Source organism: Phalaenopsis equestris, unplaced genomic scaffold, assembly GCF_001263595.1.
Source record: "Phalaenopsis equestris unplaced genomic scaffold, ASM126359v1 Scaffold000088, whole genome shotgun sequence".
Classification (NCBI taxonomy): domain Eukaryota; kingdom Viridiplantae; phylum Streptophyta; class Magnoliopsida; order Asparagales; family Orchidaceae; genus Phalaenopsis; species Phalaenopsis equestris.
In genome coordinates, this window is record NW_018164530.1 from 674,755 (window position 1) to 694,575 (window position 19,821).

Here is a 19,821-nt window from a genome sequence, read left to right on the forward strand (position 1 = left end):
ATAACTGAGGAACATATATATATATATATATACATATTGCATTTATTTATTTATTTCAGGAGAAATTGAGCCCAAAAAAGTAATATGTGGGATTCAAACCTGCATTCTCATAGTGAGAAACTAAACCCCCAACCACTATGTCACGAGTAAGTGTGCGGAACATAATTTATATATTCACCTAAGAAAAGGTGTGTCAAATTATTTATAGTTGATAAGAACTAGTATCGGAACTAGTTAGGATTTAGCGAAATACAAAAGCAAACTTTTATTAAAAAAGAAGATAAGATTACAACACAATGCAACCTGACGCAACAGCACAAAACATAAACGACACAAGCAAACACCCCTAAGATGTATCCAAATGGGTGGTGCAGGTCGGCTAGAGGGATAGGAATTATTAGAAGGGATAGTGGCAGCCAAGGGATGTTGGCTGCAGCAAAGGGAAGAAGTGTAGAACGGTAGGGACAACAAGTAGGAAGGGTCATAGGTCGTCAGAGGCGGGCAATGGGGGTGGATGGGAGGAGTTGGAGAGGAGGTAGGAAGGCGGGACAGCAAGGTATGGCTACAGGTAATGGGCGGTCGAGTGTTGAGATGAAGGGAGGAGATAGCAGTAATAACCTCCAACAAAGGGTCGGTCAGTTGTTGGGGTGACGGAGGGGAAGGTCGACGACTAAGGAGAGGGGAGGACCAGATTCGAGAAAGGTAGAAGGAAAGGATACAACATCTTGGATTATGATACAATCGGAGCACCACCACCTCATTGGATAGAGCCCTAGAACTAGGAGAAATACTCCATACACGAATTTGAAAATAAACACAGCAAAAATTGTCCCTTATAAATAGAAAACAACAATTTATAGACTTTCACTGGAGAAAATTACAAAAGACATAAAAAGGAAACTCCCACACAAAAAGGAGTGGGGAGGCAAGAAGAGTCCAAAAAAATAAACTTCCTATATGCAGAAGAGCACCAAAGGAAGGGCAGCATTCGCTTGTTTGTGATCCCGTCTTACGATGGTTCGCAGGGCTTCTGGCCACGCGTGTTTTAAGCACCCCGCTATAAGGGCGGCTTTTAGCGCCCCAGGTCAGTCTCCCAGATTGGGAGAGCTTCGACGTCATAGGGCAAAGCTTCTGTTTCGTCGTAATTTAACCCTAGATCCCACTGGTGACTGCACCATCTCTCAAGATACCTAAAGGTCCTTTTCTCACTTACGAGCAAACAACCACCTCAATATGTGTCCCGCATGTACTATTGAATCTTCCTAAATTAGTTCACGGGCGGTTCAGTCTGATGTGTCGTGAGAGTGGCTTGAACCCCTCCGGCTCGGTGGTGGAGCAGGTAGTACGGTGTTGACTGTGAGGCCATGAAAGGCATCTCGGAGAGGCAAGAGAAATAAATAATTATATTATACTAGAAAGGAGGACATACATAGTTGTTGGGGCAAATTGAGTTCCATGGAATCCAAGCTTTTTTTAACAATTTAAAAGCTTTTATTGTTAACTTCCTCTAAACAAATGTTGACTAAAAGGATAAACTTCTAATATCAATGACAGCAGTGGCTACTAAAGAAGTATAACTCATTCTCACTTCAATTGCATGTAAATTTGGACCTATTACTAGGTACCCTAAAGTGGAATGTTCATCTCCAATGCCCAACTTTGCAATGCAAACTTTAGTTGATTATTGTTAATTAAAACAAATTTTCCCATGAATAACTCAATAATTTTTCCAATTGAAACAAACCACGCAGATAGGCACCAATTATGAAAATAAATGTTACATGGTATAAATAAGTATGACGCTGACCACAAGGGAGAGAATAGAGCTTACTTTCTGATTCAATGCAACGGCAGGAAAGATTGCTAACTCCAAAAGTGAAGAAAAATGTGGTGATACCAACCTCCACCCCTGTAGAAATTAAAAGAGCTACAATATATAAAAATATAACATGAGTTAAGTAAAATTTTTCAGCAAAAGGTGAGCAACGTTTGCTACGTTCAGCAAAGAAATTAAGCATTCATGCAGTTGGATTTCTTCCTCGTAGAAAGCATAATTAATAGAATGTCATAAATTATCTCACATTGATAATTTGTAATGAAACTGGCAAACAGAATATTCAAGAGCAGAAATAGCACTAGCAGGAAGAGTACCTAAGAAAAAGGAGGATTTTTATAAACTTACAGGGCCAGTTTCAAGAACATGTGAAATTACATCAAAAGCCAGAGATACAATCCGCTCTGGCAGAGCACCCAAAATCTGCAAGACAACAAATGTCTTGTAAACATACATAAAAGAAATGCTTGTTGGAGAGCAAAAAAGTTCTAAAAATATGTGCATGTTTTATTTATTAACGAGGACATCAAGATGAACAAAATGTATCCATAGAACCCAAAAAAAAAATTTACATATCATGAATTGATATGGTGACATCCAGTGGAATGGTTTAAAATATAACATGAAACTCTTACTAAAACAATTCAAATATCCGCATTATAAGAAAACTAAAAGAAAATCAAAAAATTTACCATTTCTATCAAATGGGTTAGGCAGTTTCCAAATCTGACTAGCATCTCAAGGACTCCAAGACAGAATTTGACAAATATCACATAAAGCGCCCCAACACAATAAAACTAAAACATTAGGGATCTGACATAACCGTACTCTTGTAGAGCATGTTTGTCTCTACTAACAGGAATGGTTCACCCGGGCTCACCCATCCAAAGATATCAAGCATTTATAATATACAAAATAAATAATAAAAATAAATGGTGAAAGATTGTTATTCATAATTAAGAAATAAAAGAGTGGTATATATATATATATATATATACATATAATCTTTTAAGTACTCAAAAGTGGTATCTTCATGATATTTAATATTATTCTTATAATAAAAATTTGTCTCGTTTTTTTTATTAAATATCCAAAATAACATTTTATTACTTTTTAAGCACATCAAGCTATTACAATCTTGTTTAAAAAGATCCAAATCTCAACCCAACCAAATAATCAAATGGTTTACAAACTAGAATAAATATATCTAGTAAAATAAATTGAACCAATAATCAAATCCTCATGTGATAAAGCCATGATAATCAATTTTGCATGCAACGTAAATCAAATCAATTGGAGTCGATCGTCATCATGAGGCTGCGAAGAAGAATGGCAACATGAAGCATAGTGTGGTGATGGCTTGGCCACACAAAGAAGGGGAAAATATTTTAGTCCTTGTGGCCAATTTCTCAAAGAAGATGAAATAAAGTCGATAGTCTAAAACGAGGAAGGGGAGAAGCAGATATTCCAAATGAATAAGGACTGTTGTAGGAAAGCTGATGGAGTGCAGGCTGGTAACGGGGCTGCGGCAGAGATATGAGGGCTGATAGAAGGACGACAAGCAGAAGAAGGCAGGCAGAGGAGCTCATAGCAGCCAGGATTCTCACTAGGGCTATGATACTACGAAGAAAGGTGTAGAAGTCATATTGACTTATTCCATCAAAAACAAGTTTACATCATTTCCTCTTATTATATGAGATAAGCTAGGGCAAACATAATAAAAACTATTACAACATATTAAACATAAAAACAAGCAAAGAATGAAAGACATACAATATAATAAGTAAAAAATAAAAAAGAATAAAGCTGAAATAGCAAAACTCCCACCAATAGCTTTCACAGATCGAACCTGTGGGTCCCATGTGGTCGGAGGTCTGGGCCACCCAACAGGGACAGAATTCCACAAAATCCCTTTTTATGATATTATTCCAACTTCAAAATGCTTTGAAACAATGCCATTGTTTCAATTTTTAAAGTTAATATTGCTGGGCAAAATATAAACAAACAAACAAATAAATATGGAATTATATTATTTTATTGCTATCTAAAAAACAAGTTCTAATTTCATGAATCAAATATTAATAAGTACACCGATATGAACTTACACAATTATTAGGACTCTGCTTGACTATTTTGATAGCACATTTTAAGATATTTGGCATCAACCTGAGAATAGAGAAGTGTATAATACCATTTATAATGGAGATCTATATTGCACATATAAAAACATCTCTTATTAGAAAAAAATATACTTGTCACAATGCTTTCGATGGCGAGTGACCAAAGCACAAAATATTGCTAGAATTCTCTTCATGACCTTTAACCTCAACAAGTGTCCATCTCCAGATAAAGCACTGCCTAAGCTCAACGAATCCAATACCCGAAACCAGTCATTACAATAAGTTGGCAGAGCAAATCTCAATGCAGAAGGCATATAAGACCTCACCTGTAAAACTAATTAATGATAAATTTTCAAAATAAAAAAGTAAAAAACAAAACAGGCATCTTATTACAAGCTCTAAAAGCAAGCAAAATGAAGCAGAAGCAGTTTCATTGTGGCATCCCACTAATATATGTGAAAGCAAAAGATAATTGAATCTTAAAAATCTAATGTTTGCAGTTACATTGAAAATCACTAAGGACACATACATGATGCATTAAGATACATATTTCTGAAAACTATCTACAAGTACAAAATTAAATTGAAAAAATGTAAAGCAATGTACTTCCAAGTTTGACAAGACATGCATTAATAAATAGTTTTTTTGAAACCATAAATCCATGTGCACTTGTTCAACAAATTCTAATGCATGCGAGTGAGTAAACAAAATAAATATACAAAGTTAAAAAAACAGCATTCTATTAGTATGTTTATTCCGGTGTATCCAGAATCTTGAGTTGGAACAGGACACCAATCAAGACAATAGTTACCCAGTCCGCCACTCCATGAAGGCAGTCAATATGAAGACAAAAGAAAAGGAATAGTTGTGCAAATTCAACAAGACGTATAAATTTGTGCAGAATTATCATGGACCATCGATTAGTTCATGCTCTGTTTCTTTTATTAAGTATTCAGAATGGTTTTATCTATCGGATCCATTGTTACAAGTAGAGGTGACATAACAATGAAGCTGCTTAACCATATCGTAAAGCTACAGGCTTAAGACCTCAAATTCAAGAATGTCATGAGCAAGCATAAAACAAGGCATGGAATACTTGTAGTTTTGACAATGAAATAACATTTAAATAAACTATGCTTATATTAGAACTTACACTAAAGTAGATGCATTTGCATATAATAAGAAGAACTTCTTCATTTTCCATTTCTATTCTGTCTGGACATGATAAAGCCTGTCATTAATTAGCGAATAAGAATAACTGAGGAACCATCAATGAATAATTAAGATATAAGTTAACTATGATCACACGACCTTATCAACAAATAAATGGAATGTTGCTTGTAAAGGAACGAGAATGTCTTCCGCTATTAGCTCCAATTGTGATGGTACAGGTTCCTTTGGTACTTTAGGATTCAAAAAGTACTGGAAAATGAGAAAAACGTCAGCTTGGAGAAATTTAAACGCAAACATTTCAGTAGCATTAAAACGAACTTGAAAAAATAAAGTTTTTGAGCTGAACAAAGTATAATGCAGGATACTTATGATTTGCCATACAGTGATTAAACTTTTAAAAATAAAATTTAAATAAATGGGACCATCGAGTTATGAATGAGCTGAAAAAATGGCCATAGAAAAAAAAGACAGTTTTGAAGTGATGAAATTTTATAATCTTAGGAATCTCCCATTTTCTTTAAATTGTTTTGCTTGTGTTTTTTAATTGAACTGTTGTTGGGGAGGTAACATGATTAAATCTGGATATGTTAAGAAGGCTCAATGGAAAAGGGAAATACAACAAGCTCAATTGAATCAAACCCCACTCAAATAAACAGAACCGCTATAGTGAATGCAAAAATTATGAATGAATTTTAATAACAAGCAAGCAAGCAAATGAAAGTTGTCACATTCAAATAGCTTCTCAAGTTCAATTCAGAGGGAGAATAAAAAATACGGCTGATACCATTGTAAACAAGCATCAGCCTGGTCCAACTTAGCATTGACTACTGAAAGAAAATCAACTCCAATACAAACTTGTCTCATTACAGAACCAAAAGAAAAGATTCTCATAAATAAAATTGCACCTCTTATAGTTAAGTTCAGCAATGTGAGAATTTATTTCAAAACATTGATGCCATTATTTCAAAAAAAAAAATTTAATTTAAATAAAAACAGCAAGCCAACATGTTACCAGATAACTGCAATAACCGAAATATATATATATATATAACCCGTGTTGGTTCGGCAAAACCGACAACTCAATTCCGTTAATTAGAAGATGTGTGAAAATTGTAATGTGAGACAGAGAAGATGAACAAAGGGAGCGAATGTGTGTGAGAAGAGAAAATGAACTTCACGTGAGGTTTGGGACAAGAGAATCCTTGCTGTTGGTAAATAGTATCTTTACTTTCGTGATGAGAAGAAATCAACAGAAGTTAATATTTAAAAATTGAAGTTACAAGAAAGCTAAAGGAAAAGAAGTAACAAAATTCCTAAGGGATTACTTTATGAAGTGAAAATGAGGTGAATAATTACTTTTTAATTTGTATTATATTTTAATTTTAAAAGGAAATTTAAGTTTTCAAATATTAGACCATTATAATATAAATAAATTAGATGAATATGAAATATTTTAAGATGTTCCATACTGCATTTGCACAGAAATCTGACTAATGTTTCAATGATTATAAGAAATTAAATGCAAATTAATTGAAAAATAAACATTTGAGTTCATTATAGGAGTCACTCCCTTATGGTGCAAGTTGGAAACTCTATTATACATGTGCACAAAAAATGAAAATATAAATATTTGAAAAAAAAAATAAAAAATAAAAACGGATGTACCATAATTGGCATAAAATTTGTTAATGATAGGCCTAAGAAGACTCCTAAAATGAAATATAATTAAAAATACAAAAGGGCTCTAATTAAATAAAATGCAATATTTGAATGTTTTGATAAAATAAATTTTAAGGTTTTATTATTATTATTATTATTATTATTATTATTATTATTATTATTATTATTATTATTATTATTATCATCATTATCATTATCATTATCATTATCATCGTCGTTATTGTTAGTTTAAACATGTATCAATTTAAAACTATGTATGTATCGAGATTAATCTTGCATAGCAGGTTGTGTTGCTTGTATTTATTTGTTATGTTCATTATAAACTTCAAAAGAGCAACCTAATGAACCTAGACATGACCTTACAAGAGGCAAAGCTTGAGAAATCAAAAGCAAAACGAGAAATAAGTAGGGGCAACTACATTGTATATTATATTTTTTCCTTTCTTGGATCAAGGGCTTGCTCAACCAATGGGTGGCAAATTTGGCTCAAAGAGCTCTAGAGCAGTTGAAATTATTTTTCCTTGGAACGAATGTTGTATAACCAATAGCTTGTCAGCATTATTAAAGATAAAACATCATTTAAATAATTATAATAATAATAAATTGCCATAGTTTAACCCTTCTTTAAATCCCAATTGAATCTTGAACATTCCCCTTCAATCTGTCCAAGGGCCGAATTGGTTCTAAAAACCTTAATATTACCATTATCATATCAACTAATAGCTCTTTGTAACCTTTTATAGATTAGAAAATTTGAGCTCTTAAGAAGAGCAATACTTTAGTTGATTAATGTTGACCTCATTTTTTAGGCACATACGACTTAAATGAACATTACTAATTAATCTCGAGTAGCCACATTAACCTAAAGTTCATCATGCCTTTTTTTGGTCTGCCAGGCATGGGCATAACGACACCCATAAGTATCTCAGCGTAGTCATGCCCGATTTAGGCGTGACCACGCCCAGGTATTTACAGTGTGATCACTTGGCATGATCACTTTTCGTGCCATGCCAGCAATCTGAGGCCTTCATCCATGGATCCGGAGACAACTCACCCATTTCTCCGCAGGACCGTCGGAATGAACGTAGTCGTCGACTCACCACCCAACTAACGGCCACATACGGCCTTCCTAGCCTATGAGTAGGCGACCTTTCCACCATGACTGGAGGGCTTGAATACCTCGAAGTCTCGGACTAGTCGAATAGAGGAACATAGGAAGAAGAAGGAAGAAGTCTATCGACGAGCTTCCTCCTTGTTCGATCAGACTTCTCTCTGGTAAGTCTCCTCTCCTCTTCTAACTCAAGCATTTAATTTTCAAGTTAAGTCTAGTCTAGGTTAACCTGCTGAATAGCCATGGATTAGGTTTAGGTTTGGGTTCGACTCATGTCGACCCAAATTCGACCTAATCTTAAACCAAACCCAGGTCTAACCTAAACCAAACCAAAGTCTGACCTAACCCAACCCAGGTCTGACTTAACCCAAACTCAGGCCTAACCTAAACCAACCCAATTGTGACTTAACCCAAACCTAAGTCTGACCTAACCCAACCCATGTTTGATAAACCCAACCCAGATTTGACCTAACCCAAACCCAAGTATGACCTAACCCAACCATGTCTGACTTAACACAAACTCAAGTTTGACTTAACACAAACCCAGGTCGGACCTAACCAAACCCAGGTCTGACATTACCCAAACTCAATTTTGACCTAACCCAAACCAGGTTCGACATGACCCAAACTCAAGTCTGACACAACCCACATCTAACCTAAATCAAACCTGACTTGACCCAAAACATGTCCAACCTGGGACAACCCAAGTCAATCTAGGTCCAACTCAGGTACCCAGGTCCAACCCGACATAACCTAAGTCATACTTGGTCTAATTTAGGTCTGATCCAGTTCAACACAGTCCAACTCAGACCTGACCTGATCCACCCACGTTCAATCTAGATCTAACTCAGGTCAACCTAAGTCGATTCAAGTTCAACCCAGTCCAACCCAGGTTAACCCGGGTTAACCCCAGCCAACCCAATTCCGACTCAATCCAGTCTAGGTCCAACCCAAGTCAACCCTAAACTAGCTGACCCATGTCATATCTGAGCTCAATTCTGAGCTAACCCGAGCTAAAAATCTAGTTAATTTCAGCTCAATCTAACCCAATTTTAATCCACCAAGTTCAACCCATTCCAACCCAAGTTAACCCGAGTCAAACCAGTTCCGACCCAATCCAACCTAGGTCCAACCCAGGTCAACCACAAACTAGCTAACCCATGTCATATCTGAGCTCAATTTTGAGCTGACTCAAGCTCAGAATCTAGCTCATTTCAGCTCAATCTAACCCAATTCTAATCTAAAGCTAATTGTATGTATTTTATATGTCACCTTATGTGTCATTTCATGTATAATCTTCAAAAATAAAAAATGACAAATAAGACAAAATAAAAACGAAGAATAAAAACCTCACAAGATGATTTTCTCCACAAACATCAAAATTAAATCCTAAACAAAATTAAACTCAAAAACTTAAAGAAAACTTTAATTTCTCGTCATAAGTGACAAACTTAGGAGCTAAAACAAAATATGGATTAAACATTGAATCTCAAATAACATTCAAAATACACCAAGATAAAAAATAAGAACAAAACCTAAGCATATTTGATATGAACCTTAGTTTAGCTGATTTAGACACCAAACTGAGAATCATATACTTACCCCAAGTTAGTCAAAGTATAGATACTTAGGTTAGTTTGATAGGTACCCTAATTAGTGTTAAGGACTAGGGCATACAAAACAATAAACATATCCCCTGAGACTAGAGGGACAGTCTTAGAATGATATAACCAATGGTTCCTGACGAAGGCATTTCAGACCGACCGCTTCAAAACTACAAATCCCCTACGTTACAGTGTTTAAGGAGGATTCATGGTTATGAGGTTGTTTGTAGTTAGTGGATACCAATGTCCCCAAGACGATGAAAAGCCATGGGAATCCTGACCAGAGATGTTATTCCCAAAGTCTAGGCTAATCCGCTCCTTAAAATTCCCTATAGAGTTTAGGGTTTTCATTTCTTATCTAGAAATCATTCTTACCTGCTTTTTTTTCTTAACTTAGGGATTTCAATTACTTGTGCTGGTCAAAAAAGCTACTCTTGATTCACCTTTTGACCTCATCTAATTAATTCAAACTCATTATCAGTATTTTCAAACTTTTAAACCATCACTCTTCGAATATAGACCTCCTTCATTGGACAGTCAAATCCCTTCATGTTGGTCTTTCCAATGATACATTATCATCGAACTATAAGTCGCATCCCTTTGAGTTTAATTCTTCCAATTTAAATCATTTACTTATTTACAACCACTCCAATCTTGAAATTCTGACCTCTAATGATTTGACTCATTGCATTAATCGAGAGTTTCTTTAGAACTCAAGGCTCTATAAATGTAATTAACTATGAGAGTTTGCTTTTATTAGAAATGAGACCTCAGAATTAAAAAAAAAAAATCTTATCTTACACCCGTAAGATAAAAGAAAAAACCATGGTTCTGTAGACTGACGAAGGCTTTCGTCATTGGGGTGATTAGGCTCATTCTTAAGATTATTTTCTTTCCTTTGGGAAGATATATTATTCTTCAAAATATCGAGTTTGGTCATCTACATAGAAGTCCTCCAAATGTTTTTTGTGGCGACATACAAAAATCCCTCACCAATTAACTCCTTAAAATTGTCAAATTTGAGGAGCGCACACACACAAACATATATATATATATACATATATATATATACATTTATTTATTTATTTATTTATTTATGAAAGCCCAAAAAGGCTAATATATTAACTAAAAAGTAAGATTCTGATAAAATGTGTTGGAGAGCCCAAAACATGGCTCCCTGCCAACACCAAAACCAAAACCAAAATGGGTTCCAAAACTAGAAAATATTGAAAAGTACATTAGAGACAAAAAGAAAAAAGTCTAAAACTGTTGAAATACAAAGTATCAGGTGACTAGAGAGCACCCAATTTGGATTTGTCTCTGCCTCTGGTTCCAAGAAATGAGCAAGCTAATAAGTTGGTGAGATGATTGTCATTGTCAGTAGTAACCAATGTATCATCCAATATATTTCCGAGCTGGAGTCGACCTCCATTCTTCTTTTTCCTCCTGGAATAGACCTGTCATTCTTCATCTGAAGATTGGCTCACCTAATCTCGGTCTAATGTGTGCTGGAGCTGTGCAGATTGTTGAAAGTTAGAAGCAACTACATATTGTACCGGGTGATCTGTTATTGGATCAAAGGAGCACTCTCGTGTGTCTTGACGTGTAAATGAGTTTCTTCAATAACAGTGGGTGGCATATGCACAACTAGATCTGTAGCTGTAGTAAGTTGTTCTTTGTTCTTCCTCAGTTCTTCCTCAGGAACAGCAGTGTTGGGAAGAGGATTAGGTTGCATCTTCTCAACAGGGATAATAGGTGGTTGTTCTTTTGTGATATTTGGCGTTAGATGAGGATGCAGTCGAAAACAAATAGTAGAGTTGTGTTCAAACATACTACAATGAGAGCAATAGGGCAGATGTGGTTCCATTTTAACCTTTTGTCAATACCCGTTGTGAATAGTGTCAATTCATATCTCATTCGGAGCTGGTTGAGTGATATCTCTCTCAACTAACACATAAGCAAAAGAGGGTTTAGCGACAGCAAGCGTAGGATTATCCACCTTGAGAGGCTTAGCGAAAACAGTTGCTAAAAAGTAGAGGATTTCCATGTTGAAAAGATGGTAATTTTAACCTCGAAAACTTTATCCAAACAGGAATAATAGGAGACTCCGCTTTTAGATCAAAACCGACTGTCCACTTCAGAATCTTCATAAAACGATTGTCAATCTTGATAGTTTTACGAGAGAAAATACGAGTGCAATATGTATCATGAGATAGCTGAATAAGTATATATATATAAGTTGATTTTAAAAATATTAAGGACAGAAATCAATATCAAATTTTAAGTAGGAAAAAACAAAAGCAACACTACACTTGTAGTGAAATTAAGAACATCAAAGCTTTCGCATATAAAAGCGTCCATTTATCGACATTGAAGTCAGCCTCTTCCAAAACCAAGAAAATCGCCTTTTTTGAATTTGAAAGCATGAAAAGATTGCATGATAACATTGACCTCCATTTTCCAAGCCAAAACTAATAATAAGTTACATGCTAAGTCAACGTTGATAACTTCAAGGATCCACCACTTCACTTGCTAGCATTGACCTTTTTCGTGTTAGTTTAAGCCAATTGTGTGTACAATTAGCTCTCGAGTTACCTTAATAAACACTAAATAAAATTAAATTAAATTAAAAAATATAAATATAAGTAATGTCAGTATTAACTTAAAATCCTTAATCGTAACAATCAAATAGCACAAGCTAAAAAGGGTATACACTATGCACTATTATCCACCTATACAACAAATAATGCATGCCATTTAACCCCTACACTTCACCATGAAAATGGCGTAGAGGTTGTGCCATTCCACGTTACTAAATTGTGCACAATTTTGCATCATAAACATGCCTGCAATAAAAAGAGTCAAGTTGTTCTAATATATAGCGTCACAAAACACAACTTACCCTATTAGCAATGTTGGATTGTTACCAACTTTAAGCATAAAGTGCTGAGAAAAGTATAAAGGACAAGGAAAAAGTTTCGAGGTATTCTTGAGAATAGTTTAGGCTATTTGCTGAGTTATCATCTTATCTTGCTAACTCACGCTTCAAGTAATTGTGACTAGAGTTAAATCACACTCTATTTGGTGTGAAAAGTGTGATGGAACGTCACCTTGGCAAAAGTTTTATCTAAATAGTGGGATGATGTTCACTTAGCTAACAAGAAAAGCAGTAAATTAAATCAATTAAATATCAAAGCCCAGCGCATTCTTTGCACATTAATGGCTTAATTATCTTAAAATATATCAAATTGTGACAAAAGACAACTTGAAATGTCAACATTGATTAGTTTTGGCATCATATGACAAAATATTAAATGTATATTGTAAATTACTTGCATTATAAGCTAATTAAGCAGCATAAGCATATAAAAATCTGTCATTCAAAGTTTCTGCTGATTGCCCCAGGAAAGCTAAGTATTGAAGGAAAAACCCTTTGTTCATCAAGGTGTTACCTGGAAGGGTCTAATGGTTGTTTGCAGAACAATAAGGGCATTAATTGTCTTCCACTGAGAACATGGAGACTGTCTAATAAGTTTACTGTTTTGAATCACTGATCTAAGCTCAGGGATGAGGTCAGGCCAGCAGTTCTCCTTCACAAAATCAGTAGTAATAACCCCAAGAAACTGCATTATGACGTAAAAAGGAAAATGAGAAAAAAATAATAGAAAATGTTGGTAGCTCGATGAAGTATAATGAAATAAGCTGGAAATTAAAAGAGTAAAAGAAAAATATCAGGAGACAGGAAAAGCCATATCTTAAATGAAAAGAAATAAAAGGTCCCACCTCCACAGAAATGATGTTAAAAAGGAAAGTTGCATGGCTGTTAAATTCAAGTATTAAAGAATGGTTGAACTACAACGGTAACTCGTTTATCAAAACAAGACTTTAAAGTTTATATGTTTAACGTTGCCCTCTCTATTTATAAATGTAAAAAAAACCCTTCAAACAGTATCAAACTCATTAAGAAGCCATTTGGTAGACTGAATTTTGAGAGTAAATTAAACTAATGCAATGTGTAAGATTTTAAAATATTTCTTGTGAATCCCGCGTCAATGCCGCACAGCACTGCCTCCCGGATCGCACAAATCAAGTGTTTTTTCTTCCCCTTTTGTTAACCACCTTTACGAATTGCAATCCTTTCCTTCTTCTCGCGATTGTGCCGTTATCGCATTCCCGATTTGGACTCCCGAGATTCTTTCCTTCTCTCCTTCCCACTCTCACTTGTTGCCTTCCCAATTTGATCCACTGCATGGCCTCTCTATCCTATATAAGTAGAGTGTGCGCTAGGGCACAAACCGAACTTCACCTTCATCCTTCCATAACCCTAGTAACATTTCTCTTTCTCATTTCATCCTCCGTCTCACACCAAACCTAGCCGAAAGCAGAAACCAAAGTTGCTCTCCTCTTCCTCCTCTTTCTCCATCTTTTCTTGATCGAGCAAGCATCATAAGCCCTCCGTATATTTCTTTTTTTTTTTCTCCTCTTTTACTTTAATGCAATTGTGTTTAGTAATAATTTCTATTATACATATTCATAAGTATATGTATGCGAGTATATAAGAGTGTGTGTGTCTAGATAAGTGAACTTATTCATTTTTCTTTGGTGGAGAGATAACTTTAATTGATTTTATAATTTCTTCCAAGAATATAATAATAATAATATATTAATTTTCATTACACCTAACTTATTTAATAACTAGTTTTAAATTGTTTACATGCAAAACTATTGATAATTAGGACTTCTAATTTGCAAAGGACAAGTTTAGTTTTGGCCGCTTCGAGGTAAGTAATTATTTTTTATTAGAGTATAAATGTACATTTTTAAGTTAAGGGCGTTATCATTATTGTTGTAGTATATTCATAATTATTTTATAGGATTGACAGACATGCCCTTGCTACTTCATTTTAATTTTTTATTTTACATGTGTTATAGGCTTCATTTATTGTTCATAAAGAAGAAAATAATCATCTTACTTTATTGTTGCATAACTCCCTACATATTTGATTAAATCCTGCAATTATAATTTTATCTTATTTTGAATTTAACACTTATAAATTGCACGTAGATTTGTCATATCGTCAGTTTGTGTAAATTAACATATTTCATATATACTTGCTTGTAGAAAAATGTGCAATGTTTGTTCGTAGCAGTATGTAGGTTGATGAAACTTTTTTGGATATTAGTTAGTCGGGTCTATGGACCCACTTGACGACTCTACAGAAAATTATCAGGCTACCTTGAGTTGGTATTAACCTTCCTGATTTCAAGGTGTCCGTTAAAACCGACTATATAAATGAAAATTGAATAATGAATAATTGATAAGTTATATATGGATAAAACTTGATCTGATTTGAAATGATTGTATTTTCTCTTAAGATAATTCAACATATTTTGCTCGTCACAATATTGTTGATTTATGATTTTATATATGCATATAATAATTGACTCGTTTTATTGTTCATACTACATGCCTCAATTTATTGTTGTTTGTGTTTTAATAAATATTTGTTATTTATTAAGTTTAATTTGTCAAACTCACTCATTGATATTTCTGTATAGCAGATTCCCTTCAGCCATTGCAAGACCGACCTCACGGGATCAAACCTTCTAGTTTTATATTGCTTCTTTTTTGGTATTTTCAATATTTCTTTTAGTTTTTTTTTTCCATTTCGGGGCTTTGGATAATTGTTTCTACTATTGTCAATTCAATTTTGTTTCAATTAGTATTAATTTTATTTTAGTGCATCAATTGGATGGAATAAAATTTATTCTTCCTTATTACTTGCACAAAATCTTTTCTTTAAAAAATGTAAAATATGTTTAATTTATTTCACCATGTCGTGCATTGTCGGGGTGTACAGCCTTCCGGAACCGACATGTGACACAAGATTTCTTTAAATTTAAGTGTATTTTTTTAATGAAAATAAAATGCATTGTAAAATTTTGATGATTTTATAATTAACATTGCAATTTGAAACTAGTGTATTGTCAATTTGATAGATTTGGACAATTTCAAATAAACTGCAAACTACTGCAGATAGCCCACCGCCACCCACCACTCCCAGCATCCTCACACTCTGTTATTGTTCACCATAGACCACAGTTGTTCTCCACCGGCCGCAACTAGTCAGCCCCTAAATGCTCTTCATCGCTGGTCACAGTTGCCCACCATTGTAGACTGTGTTTTCATTGATCTTATTTTTCTTTAAACAAACAAATAAATATAAATACTTGTATTTATTTTACACAAAATAAAATAACACAAAATTATTTTAAATAAACTAAATTTCAATTGCTATGAATTCATTTATCAACAAATTAAACAAACTCTGAATATCAAAATAGAAGTAATATTACTCCTTAAAATTCAATCCTCGGCAAGCAAGCCACTAAGCGTCACAACGAACAATTTTAAAAACTCAACAAGATTTATCAGCTAAAAAGAAAAAGGGTATTTACATACATGCCTTTAAATTCTTGTATATTTACATCTAAATCTTTATATTTAATTGTATGATGCTCTAATATACAAATCATGTCAAAATATGTGCATGAAAATATGTTTTATTCTTTTAAGTTAGTTAATGTTAGTATTATTTTATGTAATTTAAAACTAAGGTGTTATGTGAGTGAACATAAAGATTAAGGCATTAGATTTGTAAATACATAAAAATTTAGTGACTTTCATGTAAATCAGCATATGCCAAAAACATCTGCATTTTAACTAGTTAAAAGATGATGCAAAATTTTCAGTTTTTTTTTAGGAAGATTGTCCCTAAAACTTGCTGGAAAGTCGTGCGGCCCTATCCTGTTCCTCGTCATTTTAAACGCAACAATGCATTGTCAATAGAACCTGCGGGAGTGAAATTTTAGATAATTGTAATGTAATAACGAGCAAATTTTTCGAATTATAAATATATGAAGGTATAATAGTCTCGGAAGTGTAAATAATGTTTACACAGAAAAACCGCTTCAGACTAGAAATACATACAGCTTCTACCAAGACTTTAAGAACCGAAGAATCCACTTGAAGCAAAGTCTGAGCCAACTGATTCCGAAACTCAATGTACTGCCCAGAAGAAGCCCGAACATCCGCCTCGTGACGTCTGAAGAAGTTTTTCAAATATATGGCCGCAGCTATCTTCAAACCTTGAGAATCACCGACTAAAACAAATGCAGCTTTTTAGAAAATCGATAAATCTTCGTTAGGTATCTTAGAGTTGGGGGGAATAACAAGCCTGTGGTTATGGCCAGGAGGGAAAGGAGGAAGCCGGGCTGAGAAGAGAGCCGATCGAGACGGTCGGCAGCGGCGGAAACGAGGGTTTTGTCCGGGCTGATGGTATTGTTGAGGAGATGGGAAATTTCAGGGATTAGAGATTCCATTAGCCCTCCTCTGACGATGGCGGAGATGGATGCACAGCCGGCAAACCCTAATTTCTGGCTAGGGCAGGAGCGGGAGGGGAGAGAATATAGTACTACAATGATTGTAGTTGTAATCACATGGCGGGAAACAACATCAGGAGAGGAGGGAATACGGTGAATGTGAATTTAGTGGTATTAGGATCCTAACACTATGATATCACCAATTCACGGTATCATGATCATGTTCAATATAATATTATCATCACAATAACACCGCGATATTATCAATTATTATCATCACAATAACACCGCGATATTATCAATTCACGATATCATATGAAGATGTATTGTTCTCTCTTAAGGTTGCAAGTTGTTTATTAAGGTTTGTTTCATAAATGACGTATAATTCAAATTTTGAGTTGAAAAGCTGACGAGTTAAGTTTGAGTCCTCGCTTACTATGATGATTAATTTGTGGATATATTAAAGTAAATTCTAAAAAAATATGTTAAATTTTAATGAAATATAAAGTTGTTTTAAAAATTACATATTAATGTCTTATATCAAGTGATTTTTTGTTTTTTTTTATTCATATCAATTGATTTAATTATAATTATTTTGTCCTATTGCTAAGCAAAAAAATTGGCTTCGACTCAAACTCATATCATTTAGTTTAAAGTTAAATTTGATTAGTTAATAAAATTCATGTATTAACCTCTTGCCACAATCTCACGAACAACCCTTTTCAAACGCTTGAACCGTGTGATTCTTGATTCCTTTTTCACATTCACTATACCTTATTGATTGTGTTTAGCATAGAATTTTTCTTTCCACCTCAAAGCTCGTTGCCTTCTTGAATTGATGGGTTGTGTAATCTTCTATTGTGATTTTGGAGTTTTAAAGCAGTGGGTAATGAATTTAATATTTGCATTACTGTTTTTCTAATGTGATTTTAAAATGAGTTTTACAGTGGCTAAGGTGACATCTAATTATTTATTTTCAACATTGAGTTATATGTTCTCTATATAAGATCTGAGATATATATGTGATGTGTGGAGGCAACGGTGAAGTGATGCAAAGGAATATTATTTGTCTTTTGGTTCACTTCTTTAATTTATTAAGAATATCTGGTCGAGGTTGAAATATGTGTTAATAAATTTCTCTTGAAAATAACCTTAAATATTACCATTTCCACCTCTCATCTTTTTCTTCCCTCAATAACAAAAGTGGATAGCATCCAATTCTTAAAACCAGTTAGTTGGTGTTGAACCATTGAATGGGACTGCACAAGATCCTTATGATTATTTTTGTGAGAGACAGCATTTATTATTAAGGGGTCTCAACATTTTTTTGGCAATGCATATGTTATTGAATAAAATTTCACAAATCTAAAATGAAAACAACTTCTGAACTATTATGGCATGTGAGAGAATGTGAACAAATAAAAAATAAGAGTAAGCAAAGAGTTGATCTTTCTGAAAAAACTAAAAATTATTGAATTTTATGTCATTTGATATTGATGTAAATGTCGAGATCTTAATGTTTCACAATTTATAGAGTTGTGATCACCAAAATGTTAGAGAGATAAATTTTTAAAATGATTATAATACGTGAGTTTCCATTTAATGTTGTTGAACATGCAAGGTTTAACATTTTATTGAAAGTATGAAATCCAAATTATGAGAAAGTTTCAGAAAACACAATAAAAAATAACAGTACAAAGATTTATGAGTTTGAAAAAAAAAATTATCAAAGCAGCTTAAGGATGTTCACATACTTTCATCAACTTTTGATTTATTAAATTCCTATCAAACAATTGGATACATGTGTCTAATTGCTCGTTATTTTGATCAATCTTGAAAGTTTAAAAAATGAATCATTAATTTAATTAAATTGGATCGACCTCATGCCGGTACATTCATTTGTGATGCTGACTAAAGGAAAATATGTTGAGATTTTCATACCTCTTTTATACTATTTTTAATGATATTGCACTTTAAAGAAAGATATTTTTGATGTTTTGTTGCAGGAATGATGGATTACGGTCAATGGAGCAAAAATATGCAAAAAGGAGCGAATTTGGAGCAAAAAGGACCAAAATGTGGAGAACTGCACTAGGGCGCCGACGGCGCCATCGAGGCCGCCGCCGGTGAGCTTTTCCCGAGGCTCACTTTTCCCGAGGCTACAGGACAAATTCTCCAGAATCTACAGGGTTATATCTAATTCATCATCCCCTTCCTCCTAAAAATGCCATTTTCGAATTAGGGCTTGATAGATCTTGGATTGGGAGACGATTTCAAGGTTTTTTTACACCGATTTGATCTTCTTTAGGTAAGAGCTTCACTCCAAGCTAAATAATTGATTTTCACCATGTATTTCTTCCACATTGAGGAAACCCGAAAATTTGAAAATATGAAGAAAATCTTGGAAGAAATTCATGGATCTTAATGTTGAAATCTTTGAATTACCATTAGAAGCCATTATTTACATATTATAAGTAATTTTTAGAAATTTTCTTTGTTTTGATTAGATTAAAAATGGCTCCACGTCAAAAGAGAAGAGTTGAGCTCGACGATTCACGCTTCGTCAATGCGATGGCTCAAACTCGATTCACTTCGATACTTCAAGGAAAAAAATGTATTCAAGATCGAGTTTTCGAGAGTCCGGGAGGAGAAATTGAATTGGTTATTGCCGAGCGGAGGTGGGAAAACTTTTGTTACACCACCAATAAAGCTGATGCAAATGTGGTGAAGGAGTTCTACGCTAATATGATTTATGCTGAAGATGGAATCGTTCAAGCGCGTAGACTTCCTGTGGAATTTACCGCTGCCCGCATTAACACTTTTTATGAAGTCCTAGATTCTTACATCTGCCACTATGAATCGTTTAGTACGATGGAAGAACCCCTCAATAATGTGATTAACTTTCTCACTGATGGG

The 19,821-nt window shown here is 34.2% G+C and overlaps 1 protein-coding gene across 4 annotated transcripts in view; it reads right to left on the reverse strand.

The window, feature by feature from the left end:
- Nucleotides 1–17,046, reverse strand: part of LOC110019929 — a 48,333-nt gene extending 31,287 nt beyond the window's left edge. For all 4 annotated transcript variants that reach the window (XM_020717809.1, XM_020717806.1, XM_020717807.1 and 1 more), the window contains exons 1-9: nucleotides 16,761–17,046; nucleotides 16,514–16,686; nucleotides 12,975–13,145; nucleotides 5,266–5,376; nucleotides 5,108–5,185; nucleotides 4,087–4,280; nucleotides 3,940–4,000; nucleotides 2,183–2,257; nucleotides 1,832–1,909 (exon numbers count right to left, since the gene is read on the reverse strand). In XM_020717809.1, coding sequence (XP_020573468.1) covers nucleotides 1,832–1,909; nucleotides 2,183–2,257; nucleotides 3,940–4,000; nucleotides 4,087–4,280; nucleotides 5,108–5,185; nucleotides 5,266–5,376; nucleotides 12,975–13,145; nucleotides 16,514–16,686; nucleotides 16,761–16,905 — 1,086 coding nt within the window. In that variant the 5' untranslated portion in view covers nucleotides 16,906–17,046. The remainder of the gene's footprint in view (nucleotides 1–1,831; nucleotides 1,910–2,182; nucleotides 2,258–3,939; nucleotides 4,001–4,086; nucleotides 4,281–5,107; nucleotides 5,186–5,265; nucleotides 5,377–12,974; nucleotides 13,146–16,513; nucleotides 16,687–16,760) is intronic.
- Between the last annotated feature and the right edge of the window lie 2,775 nt (nucleotides 17,047–19,821).